General features: G+C 44.0%; 1 protein-coding gene, 1 long non-coding RNA gene and 1 pseudogene across 4 annotated transcripts; 2 read left to right on the top strand and 1 right to left on the bottom strand.

The window, feature by feature from the left end:
* The first annotated feature begins 2,386 nt into the window (after positions 1-2,386).
* On the top strand, positions 2,387-9,254 carry LOC123108126 (uncharacterized). Its single transcript, XR_006451839.1, has 3 exons — positions 2,387-2,523; positions 2,732-2,919; positions 8,748-9,254. It is a non-coding gene; the product is annotated as an uncharacterized lncRNA (long non-coding RNA).
* Positions 4,075-6,995, bottom strand: LOC123108125 (G-type lectin S-receptor-like serine/threonine-protein kinase SD2-5; annotated as a pseudogene).
* Positions 9,255-9,817: 563 nt separating the features above from the next.
* Positions 9,818-12,223, top strand: LOC123105546 (putative F-box protein At1g32420). 3 transcript variants are annotated; one of them, XM_044527627.1, is made up of 3 exons: positions 9,818-10,001; positions 10,104-10,171; positions 10,930-12,223. In XM_044527627.1, exon 3 carries the CDS (start codon positions 10,966-10,968, stop codon positions 12,124-12,126), a length of 1,161 nt encoding a protein of 386 aa, XP_044383562.1. In that variant the 5' UTR covers positions 9,818-10,001; positions 10,104-10,171; positions 10,930-10,965; the 3' UTR covers positions 12,127-12,223. The 3 variants fall into 3 exon arrangements, with proteins under 3 accessions (XP_044383562.1, XP_044383563.1, XP_044383564.1); XM_044527628.1 differs by having other exon boundaries at positions 10,104-10,183; XM_044527629.1 differs by lacking the exon at positions 10,930-12,223 and adding an exon at positions 10,763-10,900.
* Positions 12,224-13,483: the final 1,260 nt, after the last annotated feature.

The raw sequence follows: 13,483 nt of genomic DNA, 5'->3' as shown, positions 1-13,483 counted from the left end.
TGCATGTCTTCGCCTCATCCCGTTTCCAGGCACCGACGACGTCTTACTGGCTCCCACAATGATAAGCCACTCGTTGGCATATGTCGCACCTACCACCCGACAGTTGCTTTCTGAAAGAAAGAAAGAAAAATCATCAAAACATATCCATGTGGGTTTAATTTTGAAGAGCTTGTCACGACCTGGCTAGCTAACACTCGTGTGCTCGATAGCATTGGCGGGCAGACTCCCTAGAAAAGAAAAGCACACAGATCTCATACCACCCATTCTCACATAGTTCAAAATTTGAAATCATGATAGATGACTTAGATCCCACAAAAACTTTTTGATATTGTAGGCAACTTAGGTCCCTTGATGGAAAACTTTCATAGTATTGTAAGAAATTGAGGGTCACTCGTAGGCAACTTCACAGTGAAAGGACAACCTGGTTTCTGATATAGACAACTTAGAAGCCATGTTAGACAAGTTTCTACTCTATGATAAGAAACTTTCACAGTATGATAGGCAACTAGATAATCACAACTTATTTTCTAATGTATGCAACTTAGAAATCATGGTTGCATACATTAGAAAATAAGGTGTGGATTGTTGCACACAACTAACTAGGTGGCTACTAGGCGAAGTTAGTTATACACACAATGCAATTCATCTAGCATCAGAGTTGCTCATGTTTAACACTAAAATTGCTTCATCTAGCATCAAAGTTGCTTTTGAAAAAAAATCGTCAAAACATATTCATATGCGATCTAGTTTTGAAGAGCTCGTCACGAGAAATCCAGCGATGAAAATAGTTCTGCATTCTGACACTCAGTTCAAAAGTTGTAGCTTTTTGAAAAATTGAAACAGAATAAATAGATGACGTCGGCATATGCATGCGCATGGGTATTCTTTACACTACCCACTGGATAACGCGTGTGTTCCCGACAGCGACCTACTTTTTTGTCATCTAGCGTGTACGCTTGCATCGTCCAAATAGCGCAGCTGCATGTTTAAGTATTTAGGTTCTTTACACTACCCACTGGATAACGCGTTTGTTCTGGACATCGACCTACTTTTTTATCATCTAGCGTGTGCGCTTGCATCGTTCAAATAGGCAGCTGCGCGTTTAAGTATCTAGGAAGAATATAACAATCGGTTTGTTTGGTACGTGCGCAAGAGAAGAGGCACCGTTGAAAGTTTTTTAGCCCCTACCTAATCCTACCAACTAAATAGGGACAGTTAACTCTCTCTTAAATTCCCTAGTCTAACTGCCATCACATGCCAAAGAAAGAAATGAGATTTAATATCAATTTCCCATGCTAATCTCTCTACAAACTCCCATCTCTGAATTCCCATTCCCTTTCCCCATCATGAGCCCAGTCAAACGATCTTTTTTTTTGGACTCTTAGGGATCATATAAGATTGTGGCGTATCACCTAAAAACTCTCATGTAAAAAAATAATTATTTGAAATATATTCAGGTTTTTTTTTGAGAAACTGAAATATATTCAGGTGGGGAACCTTTCCTCAGGATGGCGCTTTAAAAAAACTGTGATGCCATACAAAAATTAATCCAGCCTAGCCACTTAGTGTATTTTTTAGCTTAGAGGTGTCCCAGTTTTTTTTTTCTGGGAAGAGCATATAAACCCCGAAAAATGCCAAGGAAGTCCGAGCTCCAGTAAGCCCGTTTTTAAATTTTATTTTCTTGGAGCACGAAAAATTTCAAATCTATTTGTGAACACACGTGCACATGTATACTACATATGTGCAAAATTTCACAGCATTATACTTTTACATGTGGCGTACAGAAAAAAGACAAGTACACATTTTAAACGGGCCTTTTATTTTTTTATTGGGCCGGAATTATGTTTTTTTGTACAGCGTACAAATCACAACATTTTTTGATGAAATTTAACACGTCCTTGCGGAATACTCCCTCCGTTCCAAAATATAATGCGTCCACGCTTCCTGAGATTCAACTTTAACCATAAATTTAACCAACGAGAGCAAAAAATATATAATTGAAAAATTCTTTTGAATACAAATTCATTGGTATAATTTCGCTCCCACCGCAGTCGATCTTGTTGGTTAAATTTATGGTCAAAATTGAAGCGCGGGAACCGAGGACGCACTATATTTTGGAACGGAGGGAGTACATATATGTTTCCATGGATTCTTTTCATATTTTTGGGAAACTTTAAATATGCTTTTTCATATTTTCAAAATACCAAGCTCACTGGAGCTCAGCCTCCAAAAATCCACACTCATTTAAACCCGTCCTAGTCATATTCGAAACTTCAAAAGGGTGCTAATGGCGAGACCTGGGCTTCTTTCGTTGGGAAAAAAAATCCCCGCACTTAGCACTGGACGGACAGGGCCCGGCCCAATACCTCTTCATACAAAGCCATAGCGAGCAGTCAGTCCGAAACCCTACGGCGGCGAGCGCACCTCCCTCCGGCGATCCCCTTCCACCGTCAATTTGATCCCTGAATGATCCTCTTACCCTTTCATATCCAAAAGATTTACTCATGTCGGAATAGGACCGTGGTAAGGAAGCAAGTTTTGATGGTTCCACACATGCTAGTTATTGCCCTCTTTTCTTTTCTTGAAAATCGTTTGTGAATGTCAAAATTTCCAATCTAAACTTTGGAGTTTAAAGTTTTCTGCGTGGTCTTCAGATTGTTGTTTAGCCTTTTCTATGTCCTACTGTTTCAATGATTCAAAATTTAAATGTACTTTTCAATGTTAATACCAGGCACAAATCTCCCTGTTTCAGACAACAAAACGACGGCTCTGGACAGTTCTACACCATTGGGGAAAAACGAGGCTACAGTCATTATTCATCATGGAGATTATTATGATAAAGGTGAAGAAGGTGCTACCTCAGATAATATGGATCCTTCCCGCTCTTTTCTGGTTCTCAGAAAAAAATTCGTTTTCGAGGTATGGTAACTGCCAATTTTATTATCTTCCTCTCAACTTCAGTTAACTTCCTTTTAGTACTATCTCTTACAGTCAAAACATGTTTTCTTTTGGAAAACTACACACTTGTTAGTAATTTTTGTCCTTACACTGATTTGAAGTAATAGTTTAGAAGATCTTTAATGGTGAAACTCACTAAAAGAATCAATAGGAATATTAACCATCACATAACATGTGTCGTGGTCCTGTCAAAAGACAGTCTAATTTTCCTGTTTCACTATCCAAGAAGGAAAAGAGTGATAGAACAATTTATTTTGGGTGCTGATAGATGGTTTAGCCCATGCCAATTTGGTTGTGGGGAACTGGGGATCGTACAACTGCAAAAGAGACGAAATTATTCACCTGTTTACGTCAATATGATGCCATGGCATATCAAAATTAGTTTAATGTAAATATCGAAATTACCCTTATGAAAAATAGTTTTTGAATAAACATGTTTATAATACCCTGGAAGATCACCTAACAGAGCTGGTAAAATAGTCACCTGACAGACTTTGCTTAGGCTGGTCGTAATGGCAAGTATCATAGAGTAGTATCATGCATATGATACTAGTGTATGATACTACATCCGTAGTGCATAGTATCATATGTTAGTATCATAGATGATTTTATTTATTGTCATGCATGACACATAGTAGCATAACATTTAATATGATACAGTATCATGATATGATACTCAACCCTCTCTTTCTTCATTTAATTATATGTCACCTCATCAAATTTGCCTAGTTGGCATGCATGATACTACCTATGATGGCAAATTTGACCTGTGAACGAAATCAAATCACAGAATGAACTGCCCGTGAAACTATTTCACGCGGCTGACCTTTTTGTGTGACGCCCAACACGAAGGCGCCACACTACACTGTGCAACGCCTCATAGATAGGCGCTACACGTCTGGCCAGCGTTGCACCCCAGACTGCCTAAAAATTGCTAAGTCATTGTGCAGAGCCTGAGAGCTAGGCACTGCACTGTATAGCGTGGCGCCTAGCTCTCAGGCGCTGCACTAGTGGTTGCACTATAAAATGAAGCAACCACTAGTGCAACGCCTAGAAGCTAGATGCTATACTGTATAGTGTGGCGCCTAGCTCTCAGGCGCTGCACACTGACTTAGTAATTTTCGGATCACACGGGTGCGACCAGCCTTATGCTACTCACGCACAGGGTTCCATGGAAAACCTGCCTCATTATGAGGAGATACAACTTCGCTTAATTAACATACTGGCCAGCAATTATTTATTTGATGCCATTTAAAACATGCTTCCAACGCATAAATACTATAGGATACGATAAAATTAGTTGCAAAAAATCAAACTCTGCAGTGTGGAATTTCTTGGCTGCATTAACTGCCTTTTTCACCGTGGGCCAGATAAGATAGATGCTTCACGAACCAAATATAGGTATTGATTATCTTGAACAGACATGATTGAGTTTGCATTGAGAAAGCTCTGAATTATGTGACTTTCAACGCTTATAGCACCTTCCAACACCTTGATCACCATTGACATGGAAGGCCTATGGCTGCTATCATTCTGCAAACACCACATTGCAAGCTTCATCATTTGGATCACTTCCTCCTGGCGTGAGACACTATCATCACTATTATTATCGACGATCAGATCAATCCACTGATTGTTTTGAGCCTTTTCTCGTAATAAATAAATAATATGAACATCCTCCTCTGGCCGAGAACGGTCAATGCATTTTCTTCCACTTATTATTTCCAAGATAACAACACCAAAGCTGTACACATCGACTTTTTCAGTGATCTGCGATGTTAACCATTCAGGTGCCAGATACCCAGGTGTTCCTCTCATCATTGTCATTACCTTACTTTGATCCCTGTCTATTAACTTGGATAGTCCAAAATCAGCCACTTCGGCATTGAAGTTCCCGTCTAAGAGAATTTTTTGTGGTTTGATGTCCAAATGAGCAATTTCTCGTCTGCACCCTTCATGAAGATAGCATAGGCCCTTTGCAATATGTAGAATAATCTTGCATCGGGTGGACCAATCAAAACGGGTATTACTACGGTGGTTATAGATCCACCTATCAAGCGACCCTCTTGACATATATTCATATACCAGAAGCCTATGAGATTTCTCTGCACAAAAGCCAATAAGATTGATGTGTTCAATGCTGCCAATAGTTTCAACCTCTGCCAAGAATTCTTTCTTTCCTTGCCTAGCACCTTCCAAACGTTTTACTGCAACTCTCTCTCCATCGAGTTTCCTTTCAAAAACAGAACCAAATCCACCTCCCCCGAGTTTTTTACTGAACCCTTCAGTACATTCTCTCAACTTCTCAAAAGAAAACCTCGTTGGCATTCCTGATAATAATTGATTGAATTCAGAGTCTTCATCGTTCTCTTTATACTTCCTCCTCCTTTGCGGATAAAGAATGGCAACAATAATAAGTAATATAAAAATACTTGTTGTTGGAAGTGTAATTGCTAAAATGACCTTCCTTTTGTTTAGAGTGAGATCAGAACTGGAATCGGAGGAGCTATACTGCACCTTGAGATAAGCAGTGGAGTTGTAATGAGCAGCTTCAGGTTGTATCGACTGCAATGAGAAAACCTTTGTTACCCAGAAACGTTCACCATTGGAATCGTTCTGGCCATACCTGAACATAACAGCCCTGCAGGAACAGTTCTTCAAGCAGGTTTGAAGTAGTTCAAATTAGTACTCTCATGAGAACAGCTGCACTGCCCATTTGTGCATATCCCGTAGTCCCCGCACACTGTTGGGTAAGCACAATCACCCGAGATCCTGTACTCCCTCTTCCCAAAGCATGATAATTGCTCATCACAATGACGAGAGATTTCCATTACATCAGACGTAGTCCACTGATTTTCATTATCAGACCATTGATGCAGCCTTAGGCACCCATCATACTCTAATCTCATATACTGGCTGAACTGGGATGATGGCAGCTTGAGATAATCAACAATACCGAAGTAGATAACGGTACTCTGTGTTGACGAGTCATGATAAGGTTTTTTTGGTGCGTCTAAAATGATTCTAAGCTCGCCATTCTGGAATGTAACATTTGTTGGATCACTTACAGTCTTACTACTTTTCACCGATGGATATGAGAAGTAAAGTTGTGGTGGTGTGGATTTGACATAACCGTATAATCCATCTCGGAGTACAGTAATATAAAACTGATTCTTAGTCGATTTTGTAGCTGTGAGCCTCATACCTTCCATAAGTGATTGCCCAGGGACCAATGAATCAGTTGGATGGTCCAATGACTGCCACACAATGGCATTCTTCTGATCAAACATCACCAGGTTGCCGTGCTTCATGATCTCCATGCCATCCACGGATTTGCCAGAAGTGCCACTTGACCAAAGCGTCCTCCCATCGGCATCACGGAGTACCAGGTCGCCATGCCTAGTAAGCTCAATGGTGGCGTTCTCCCTGACAGGAGTATCCCTGTTGGCTGACCAGACAACATGTGGCCCTGACGGGATAATCCGAAATCCAGTGTCATTGCCATAGATCCCGACACTGGTTATAATGAAGACGGAAAAGATGAAGACGTCACAGGGGGAGGTGCAGAAGAACCCTGCGCCAAAAGACAACCCTTGAAAGCGCCCAGCAACCATTGTTGAATGGAGGACGGTGGGGCGTACTGTTGTACCGTCCCCGTAGTTGGAGAATGCGTCTGACAGAGAGACGCTGTTATTGATCCACCTTGTTGAGAGGGAGGCGTTTATACTGATCCCCATTGTTGCACCCACGTAGTCGTCAGAGGCGAAGCCCTGCACGACCAACAACGATGCTACAGCTGCAAGCACGACCAAGAAGACATTGGCAGAGCCCATGGTGCCTGCACGAAAAAGAATGCTGTAAGAAGAAACTCGCATTTTTGACAAGAAACGGAAGGCAGATTAAGGAGAAACTATCGAACCTGTAGATCGGAGCCAAAGGAGCAAATGAATGTGCTCGCCGAAAAGGTAGCCTCGCCCCAACGAGAGGTGCCTATAGACTCAAAGTCTCGGTCTTCCTTCGTCTCCGGTTCATTGGATCCAGCATCTCACTCCGAGCCTCTCAGCGTGGTTCCTCCTTTTTAGCTCTCCGTACGTACATGGACTGTCCAAACGCGTCCCAAAAGGTCACGGGTTGGCTGTTCAAAGTCATTGCCATGAGAAATTGCTTGTCCTATGCCTGTTAGAATCATACTGCCAAGAAAATTGAAAAAAGAATCATACTGTCAAGAAAAGCAGGTGTTGATGGCAAGAGTAAATTGCACAAAATCACCACTTTGAAGACTAGGTTTGCGAAAAACACTACAATACATTTTTTTTAGAAAACACCAAATCTACGGTAATCTTTTTGCAAAAAATACTGATCGGCGACTTTGCCTCAGTTAAGTGTGTTTATGGCAGATGGGGCCCGCCAATCAGGCTTACGTGGCACAAATTTATCACACCGTTACATTAAATCGATTGGTAGACATGGGACCCGCTTGTCAGTGTCATAGTCCTCTCTTCAACATTTTACAAACCAGCCCCTACAATTTCACAGGGACACCCTTCAATCAAAAACATAAAAACAACCAGCTCCATGGATTTGGCCTGCGTAAGCACACGAGCAGAGCAGTAGTACGACGCGCCGATGGGTCTCGTCGCCGGCGAGGAGGCGCACCGTCGGGTCTGGGGGAAGGAGCCTGCATCGCAGCAAGCCGTGGAGGCTTGGTGTGGAGGCTGGAGAGCAGCCACCTTGAGCTCCTCGGCCGGCCGACTGCAGCGGGACGCAGAGATGGTCGTCGGCGGGCGGTGTGGCCACGCCGGCGAGGCGGGAACGGTTGGAGCTTCGGGATCAGGCGGTCGGTTGCCTCGTCGCAGTCGCGGCACACCGTGCGTCGGAGGGAGCCGTGCGACGGAACGCCGGCCCGCGTTGGGGTCGGAGTGAGTTGCAGCGGGGGCAGGGCGCGACCGGTGACGAGGGATGCGCAGGTGAAGCCGAGCAGCGCGGCCGCTGTCCTGGTGCGAGATTCCTGCCCGAGTTGAAGCTGCTGCTGCAGTCGCCGGCCGGTGGCGTACACAGGTTGGGCGGCGGCGGCGCGATGCGTCTCTGGCACCAAGACCTCGCACGGGGTCGTGAGGATAACAAGAGTAGGAGCCAGATTTTCTTTTTTTTTCTTTGGATGACAGGTGGACCCCCATAGGTCCCCACATGAGGATAACGTTATCAAACGTCGCCGTTATATTTGAGAGCTTAAGTGGTGCCACGTCAGCCTGACTGGCGGGCCCCGTCTGTCATAAACGCACTTAACTGAGCCCGATCCGCCGATCAGTGTTTTTTGTAAAAAGATTACCATAGACGTGGTGTTTTTTACAAAAAAAATGTATTATAGTGTTTTTCGTAAACCTAGCCTTCAAAGTGGTGGTTTTGTGCAATTTACTCTGATGGTAAGGGAGGTATTTTCAAAGTAAGCACAGTTAAATAAGAAGCTTCACAATTAAGTCTCTCATGGCATCCTCCTTGCTAACCGTCGATCCTGGGTGCGTGCATGTTGCTTGGTTGTTTATGCCGGCTGATAAGATATTTATTAGATTGCGAGTTGTTTGTTGATTTCGTGAGTTTGTGTACTGAATATGCCAGTTGGCGACCAGCGTCTGAAGGACTTGGACAGGAGGCTATCTACTTTTTTGCTTTTCTTTTGAGCACGATGCTATCTACTTTTTCTTCAACTTATGAGGCTATGATTCTTCGTAGCCATTTGTAAGTAAAATGCACTTGTACTTTTTTTTTGAGCAACTGTTGTGGTGTCGTAGGTTGTCATTTCTGGTTGCTTGTGTGATTGAGTCGTCGACTTGTCTGGTGTGCGGTCTTGAGGCCGGCGTGGATGTTGGAGTGACGACTTTGGATCTGGTTATAGAGTGTCAGCTTTGTTTATTCGGGTGGTGCAGCCGGTGGCTCGCGTGGTCCGCAGCCTTGGGGCAGGTGTGTATGTTGATGATGTATTGGTTTTCTGCCAGCTTTACTTACTAACTGGCTAATTCTTATTCTTTTTAATAAAATAAAAAGGCAGAGCTTCTGTCGGTTGCTCGAAAAAAATGTAGTACCACTATGGTAAGGGTGCAATATGTATAATCACTATAGGAAGCCCATATGCATCTCGGCAAACGCTTTGCCGAGTGCTGCACTTGGCGACGGCAGCTCGGGATAACCCATGTCGGCAAAGGGACGTACGCCGAGATCCTTTTCAATCAAGGTCTGAGGATGAATCATTCTATGTTTTACAATTTATATGGTATCAGTGTTGTACTTTATTTTTTGAGTTAGACTATAAATTGCTGTTATGTGATTGTTGGCCTTGCGTGCCACTCATGTGATCGTTTTAGTGCTCGCCTTTTCAGCATGGCAACTTTTGTCGAAGTTATGTTTGCTTAATTTGGAGAACCACAGATTAAGTACCACTGGTGTTGATCTTATGAACATGATGGATATTCTGATCATGCAACGTGTGTGTGGAACTACTTGCTCAGTGTGAGGGCATTTTCAGCAGGAACTCAGCGTATTATATCCTTGTTTCATGTAATAAAATTGCAAAAAAAAAAGGAAAATAAAGTGAAAATTGACATGTGTGGACAACTTGATGTACTAATAAACATGCACCTTAATTCCACATGAAACAATGATATGATACGATGAGTTTACTTGCGTTGGCCGGGGGTATCAGATTTTTTGTCATTTCAATTTCTCTTGGGTTTTTGATAAAGCTAAATTTTTAAGGTTTTTTTTAAGAAAAAGGTGAAACTGGTTTTTATGGGAGCATTCCCAGTCCGGAAGGCCGCCGAAGCTCTTATCCACGACCACGAGGAACCTGGTCCGGCCCGGCCCAGCAATAGCCTCTCTTCCTTAACCTAACGAGCAGCGATGGTCCAATTATGGTCTCCGCTTTTCCACTCCGAGTCTCTCCCAGAGCTGGCGGCGAATCCCCATTCTCCGGCGAGCGGCAGCGCGGCCCTCCGCTGCTTCCTGCAGCATCCAGATCCCCGTCCCGCTGCCTCACCTCCGCAGCCTCGGTACTGCTTGCCTCCTCGCTCCTGGTCCTCTCCCGCTCCCGCTCCTCCGGGTTAATGCCGCGTGTTGGTGCTAAGTGTTGTTTCTGATCCGAGCTCGTGCAGATGCAGCCTGGATCTCACCTCCGTCCGTTCCGCCACGCTGGATTCCCCTCCCCCTAGCTGGCGACTTGGTGAGCCATACTGTAAACTGACATATTTCCCTCACCCTATCGTCTTCGTCTGCGAAATGAAGTCGTGGTTCGTAGCATATGATCTCATGTCTGATGAGCTGTTGGTCAGTCGCACTTCGGATGGATACTGTGATATTATTGATTTGCCCTGCCTTACCTAGCACCTGTCTCAACTTTTGACGGCGCCTGACATGTCCCTAAGATTATAGATCCTGAAGCTACATTTTGTTTCTCACTGCGCATTGTAACAACAGATGTATCATGTTTTCATTATTGCCGGCTTATTGTGAAATGAATTGTGAAGTAATCATGGAAAAGTATAGGAATTCTATTATTGCATATAACTAGTAGATATGTAGCAGTACCCCGTGTCAGCCAAACGGTGAATCCCTGTGATACCACTCAGCATAGGCCATAAGCCCATACTAAAATCTGGTTCACAGTTTTCCTCATTTACAAATTATGGTGTAAACCGCAAAAGCATTGTTAGAAGGGCCTCAACAAAAAAATTACTCATTGTTTTTAGTGTGAAAGTTGGATATTAGTATTTCAGTTCAAATGACATTGATGATTCTACATCCATATTTCCAGCATGGAGTCAATGTTTACCATTTATCAAGTTCTGATCTCAGCTTCAATCCATTAATTTGCTCAGCTCCCGTTACTCGTTAAATTATGGGTATCACTACGTCTTGCACTTCTGCATAAACAGTAAGTTTCTCAGTTTATATCATCTCTTTTCTTCTCTTTTGATGTAGATATAAGTTCATCTGCTAGATAAGCTCAAAGGAGATATGGAACCTCGGCAGTGGATGACCACAATCGTACTAACTGATGATTTGGTGGTGGAGATCTTGTCTCGGCTGCCACTGAAGTCTTTTTGCCGTTTCAAATGTGTCTCCACGTCTTGGCTTGCCTTCTCATCTGATCTGCACTACCGCCAGAAGCTCCCAAGAACTCCCGTCGGTCTCTTGTACCAAAAAAGAGAGCATGGCACTGCCATCCATCTTGCGGGACTTCCCTCAAGTGACAGGGATATTGACTCAACACTTAGCTTTGTGCAATGTTATGAGCGTCCCTTGGAGCTTAAGCATTGCAGCAACGGCCTACTTCTTTGTTATCATGGTGGTATGCCCTCGAAAGGAATTTCCGACGCCATCGTGTGCAATCCAGCAACTCAAGAGTGGATGTCACTTCCAGATACTGAACCTGGACCAGCCGTCTGTTATGCCAGTTACAAGTTGTGTTTTGATCCATTGTGGTCTCAATACTTTTATGTCTTCAAATTTGAGTCAAGTCCAAGTGGTGGATTTGACACTGAAGTTACGGTATTCTTCTCTGAGTATTCGACCTGGTCTAATTGTCTATGGGAAACCTCAGATATATTTTTTGGTGATTCACTCTTTGTAAATGGGGTGTTGTATGTGGAGCACTTATGGAGGCATTACCTTCTGGCACTCGATGCACCTGATACATGCACACAGCAGCTCAATCATAGGACCATTCAGTTGCCAGGGTTTCCATATGGACCAGAGAGGTTTTATTGCTTTGACGGGCGTCTTTGGCAGTCATCTGGGGTCTTATGCTATGCACAACAAGAATTGGATGGTTGCATGATCCGAATTTGGAGTTTGGAAGGATATGATAGGTGGGTGGTGAAGCATCGTCTAAATATGAACAATGTATTTGGGAGGAACATAATGCTCCGTACTAACAATGAAGGATTATGGTACTTTGATTATGAAATCCTGGCATTTGACCTGGAGAGAGAGCTAGTTATCCTTGCTGACACAATTGCTGATAATAAGATCATCTCATATAGCATCAGTACTGGAAAAGTCTGCCAGATTCTAAACATTCCAAGCTTCGTTAACCTATATCGAAGTCTACTCTATGTGCCATACTATGGCAAGTTTCCAGCTTGTGTGCTTCAAGCAGCTCAAGACAAATGTTAGAATATTTACCCTATGAATGATGTAATCTCTAGGTATCTTTTGTGCGCTAGCTGTGCCAAACAGCTGTTATGTATGTACTGAATTGTTGGCTTCGTTATGTGTTGTGTTCTTCTTCTAATTGGCACTTCTCATTTCTCTTGATAAAAGGATGTGTGAGGCAGTGTGAGCTTTCTATACAATGGCTGGGAGAACTCTTGTAATCTTGCCAGGTTTCGGTCTCTTGGCATAGCAGCAGCCAGCTCTCATATGTTAGGTTGATTTACCAGAGGAGTTAATGTTTCAGCCATCGCGAAGTCCAGTAGGATCTCCCTCGTCGAGACAGTGCGGAGATTCGAGCAGCTAGCGTGCTTTGCCGACGAGTTCTTCAGGTACATACAGTTTGGAGGCCATCCAAGGAGTTTGGTCATGGTATCCTCCTTCAAAGTTCCTACGGAGCCCCTGCTTGCAGGCAAGGATGCCCTCCTCTTGCTTCATCCATTCGCTGGTGACCACAGCTTCTTGAGCATACTGACATTCCACTGATCCATCGTCTATGTCAACGTGGAGCATCTCCACGCTATGTACATGTACCAACAATTCCACCAACAAAGGAAGTGCAGCTGATTCTAAAAAAAAAAGGAAGTGCCGCCACCAACGGCAAAGCCGCAGCTGCCGTTGCCGATCAGTGGAGTTGATGACATGCAGTTCATCTTGCCTCTCAAACTAACCAATCTCACCAGACACAGTTGCAGATAACACCCTGCCACACATATTGGTGTGTGGTATTCCCACACAATAAATGCTCATTGAGAAGAATGACCTCCAATTCTCAAACCTAAAATCCCCCCCCCCCCCCCCTCTGTTTTGAATCTATGTCGGGGCTGAACATTAATCCTTTTAAATATGAGGTCATCCTTTTGGGTTGTACCCTGAATGTGTGCAAGATTGTTAAGATCATCTACGGCTGGGCTCCCCAAACGCCCCCCCTATATGCTCGCTGAGTGACCGGTCGTAAAATCATGACCCAGACGACGTCCTGAAACCGGCCCTATACGTCCGGTCTGACCGGTACCCCTCATATCCAGCCCATATCCGGGGCGGATATGAGAACAAGACCTACCATAAATTCCACCAAATCCCCCCTCCCCTCCCTGTCCTTGTCGGACGAGCCATTTTCCTCACCTCTCTTCTCCCTTGTCTGTCCTGGCCCTCCCCTAGCTCCACTATCGTCCCGACCCTTCAGCGCCGCCATCACTGGCAGAATATCTCCTCCCCGGTCATCTCACCACATCGGCTTCCGTCACCGCCCAGGACGCCACCGTGGTACGTCCGGCTATTCTCGGACTGTACCTTGCTCTCTGTGTGTTCTAAAAATTGC

This window comes from Triticum aestivum, chromosome 5A, assembly GCF_018294505.1.
Source record: "Triticum aestivum cultivar Chinese Spring chromosome 5A, IWGSC CS RefSeq v2.1, whole genome shotgun sequence".
Taxonomy (NCBI): domain Eukaryota; kingdom Viridiplantae; phylum Streptophyta; class Magnoliopsida; order Poales; family Poaceae; genus Triticum; species Triticum aestivum.
This window is presented reverse-complemented; position numbering and strand designations above follow the sequence as displayed.

Bases quoted from the DNA above. Each gene is read 5' to 3' on its own strand.
- LOC123105546 (XM_044527627.1), top strand. From the start codon at position 10,966: ATGGAACCTCGGCAGTGGATGACCACAATCGTACTAACTGATGATTTG.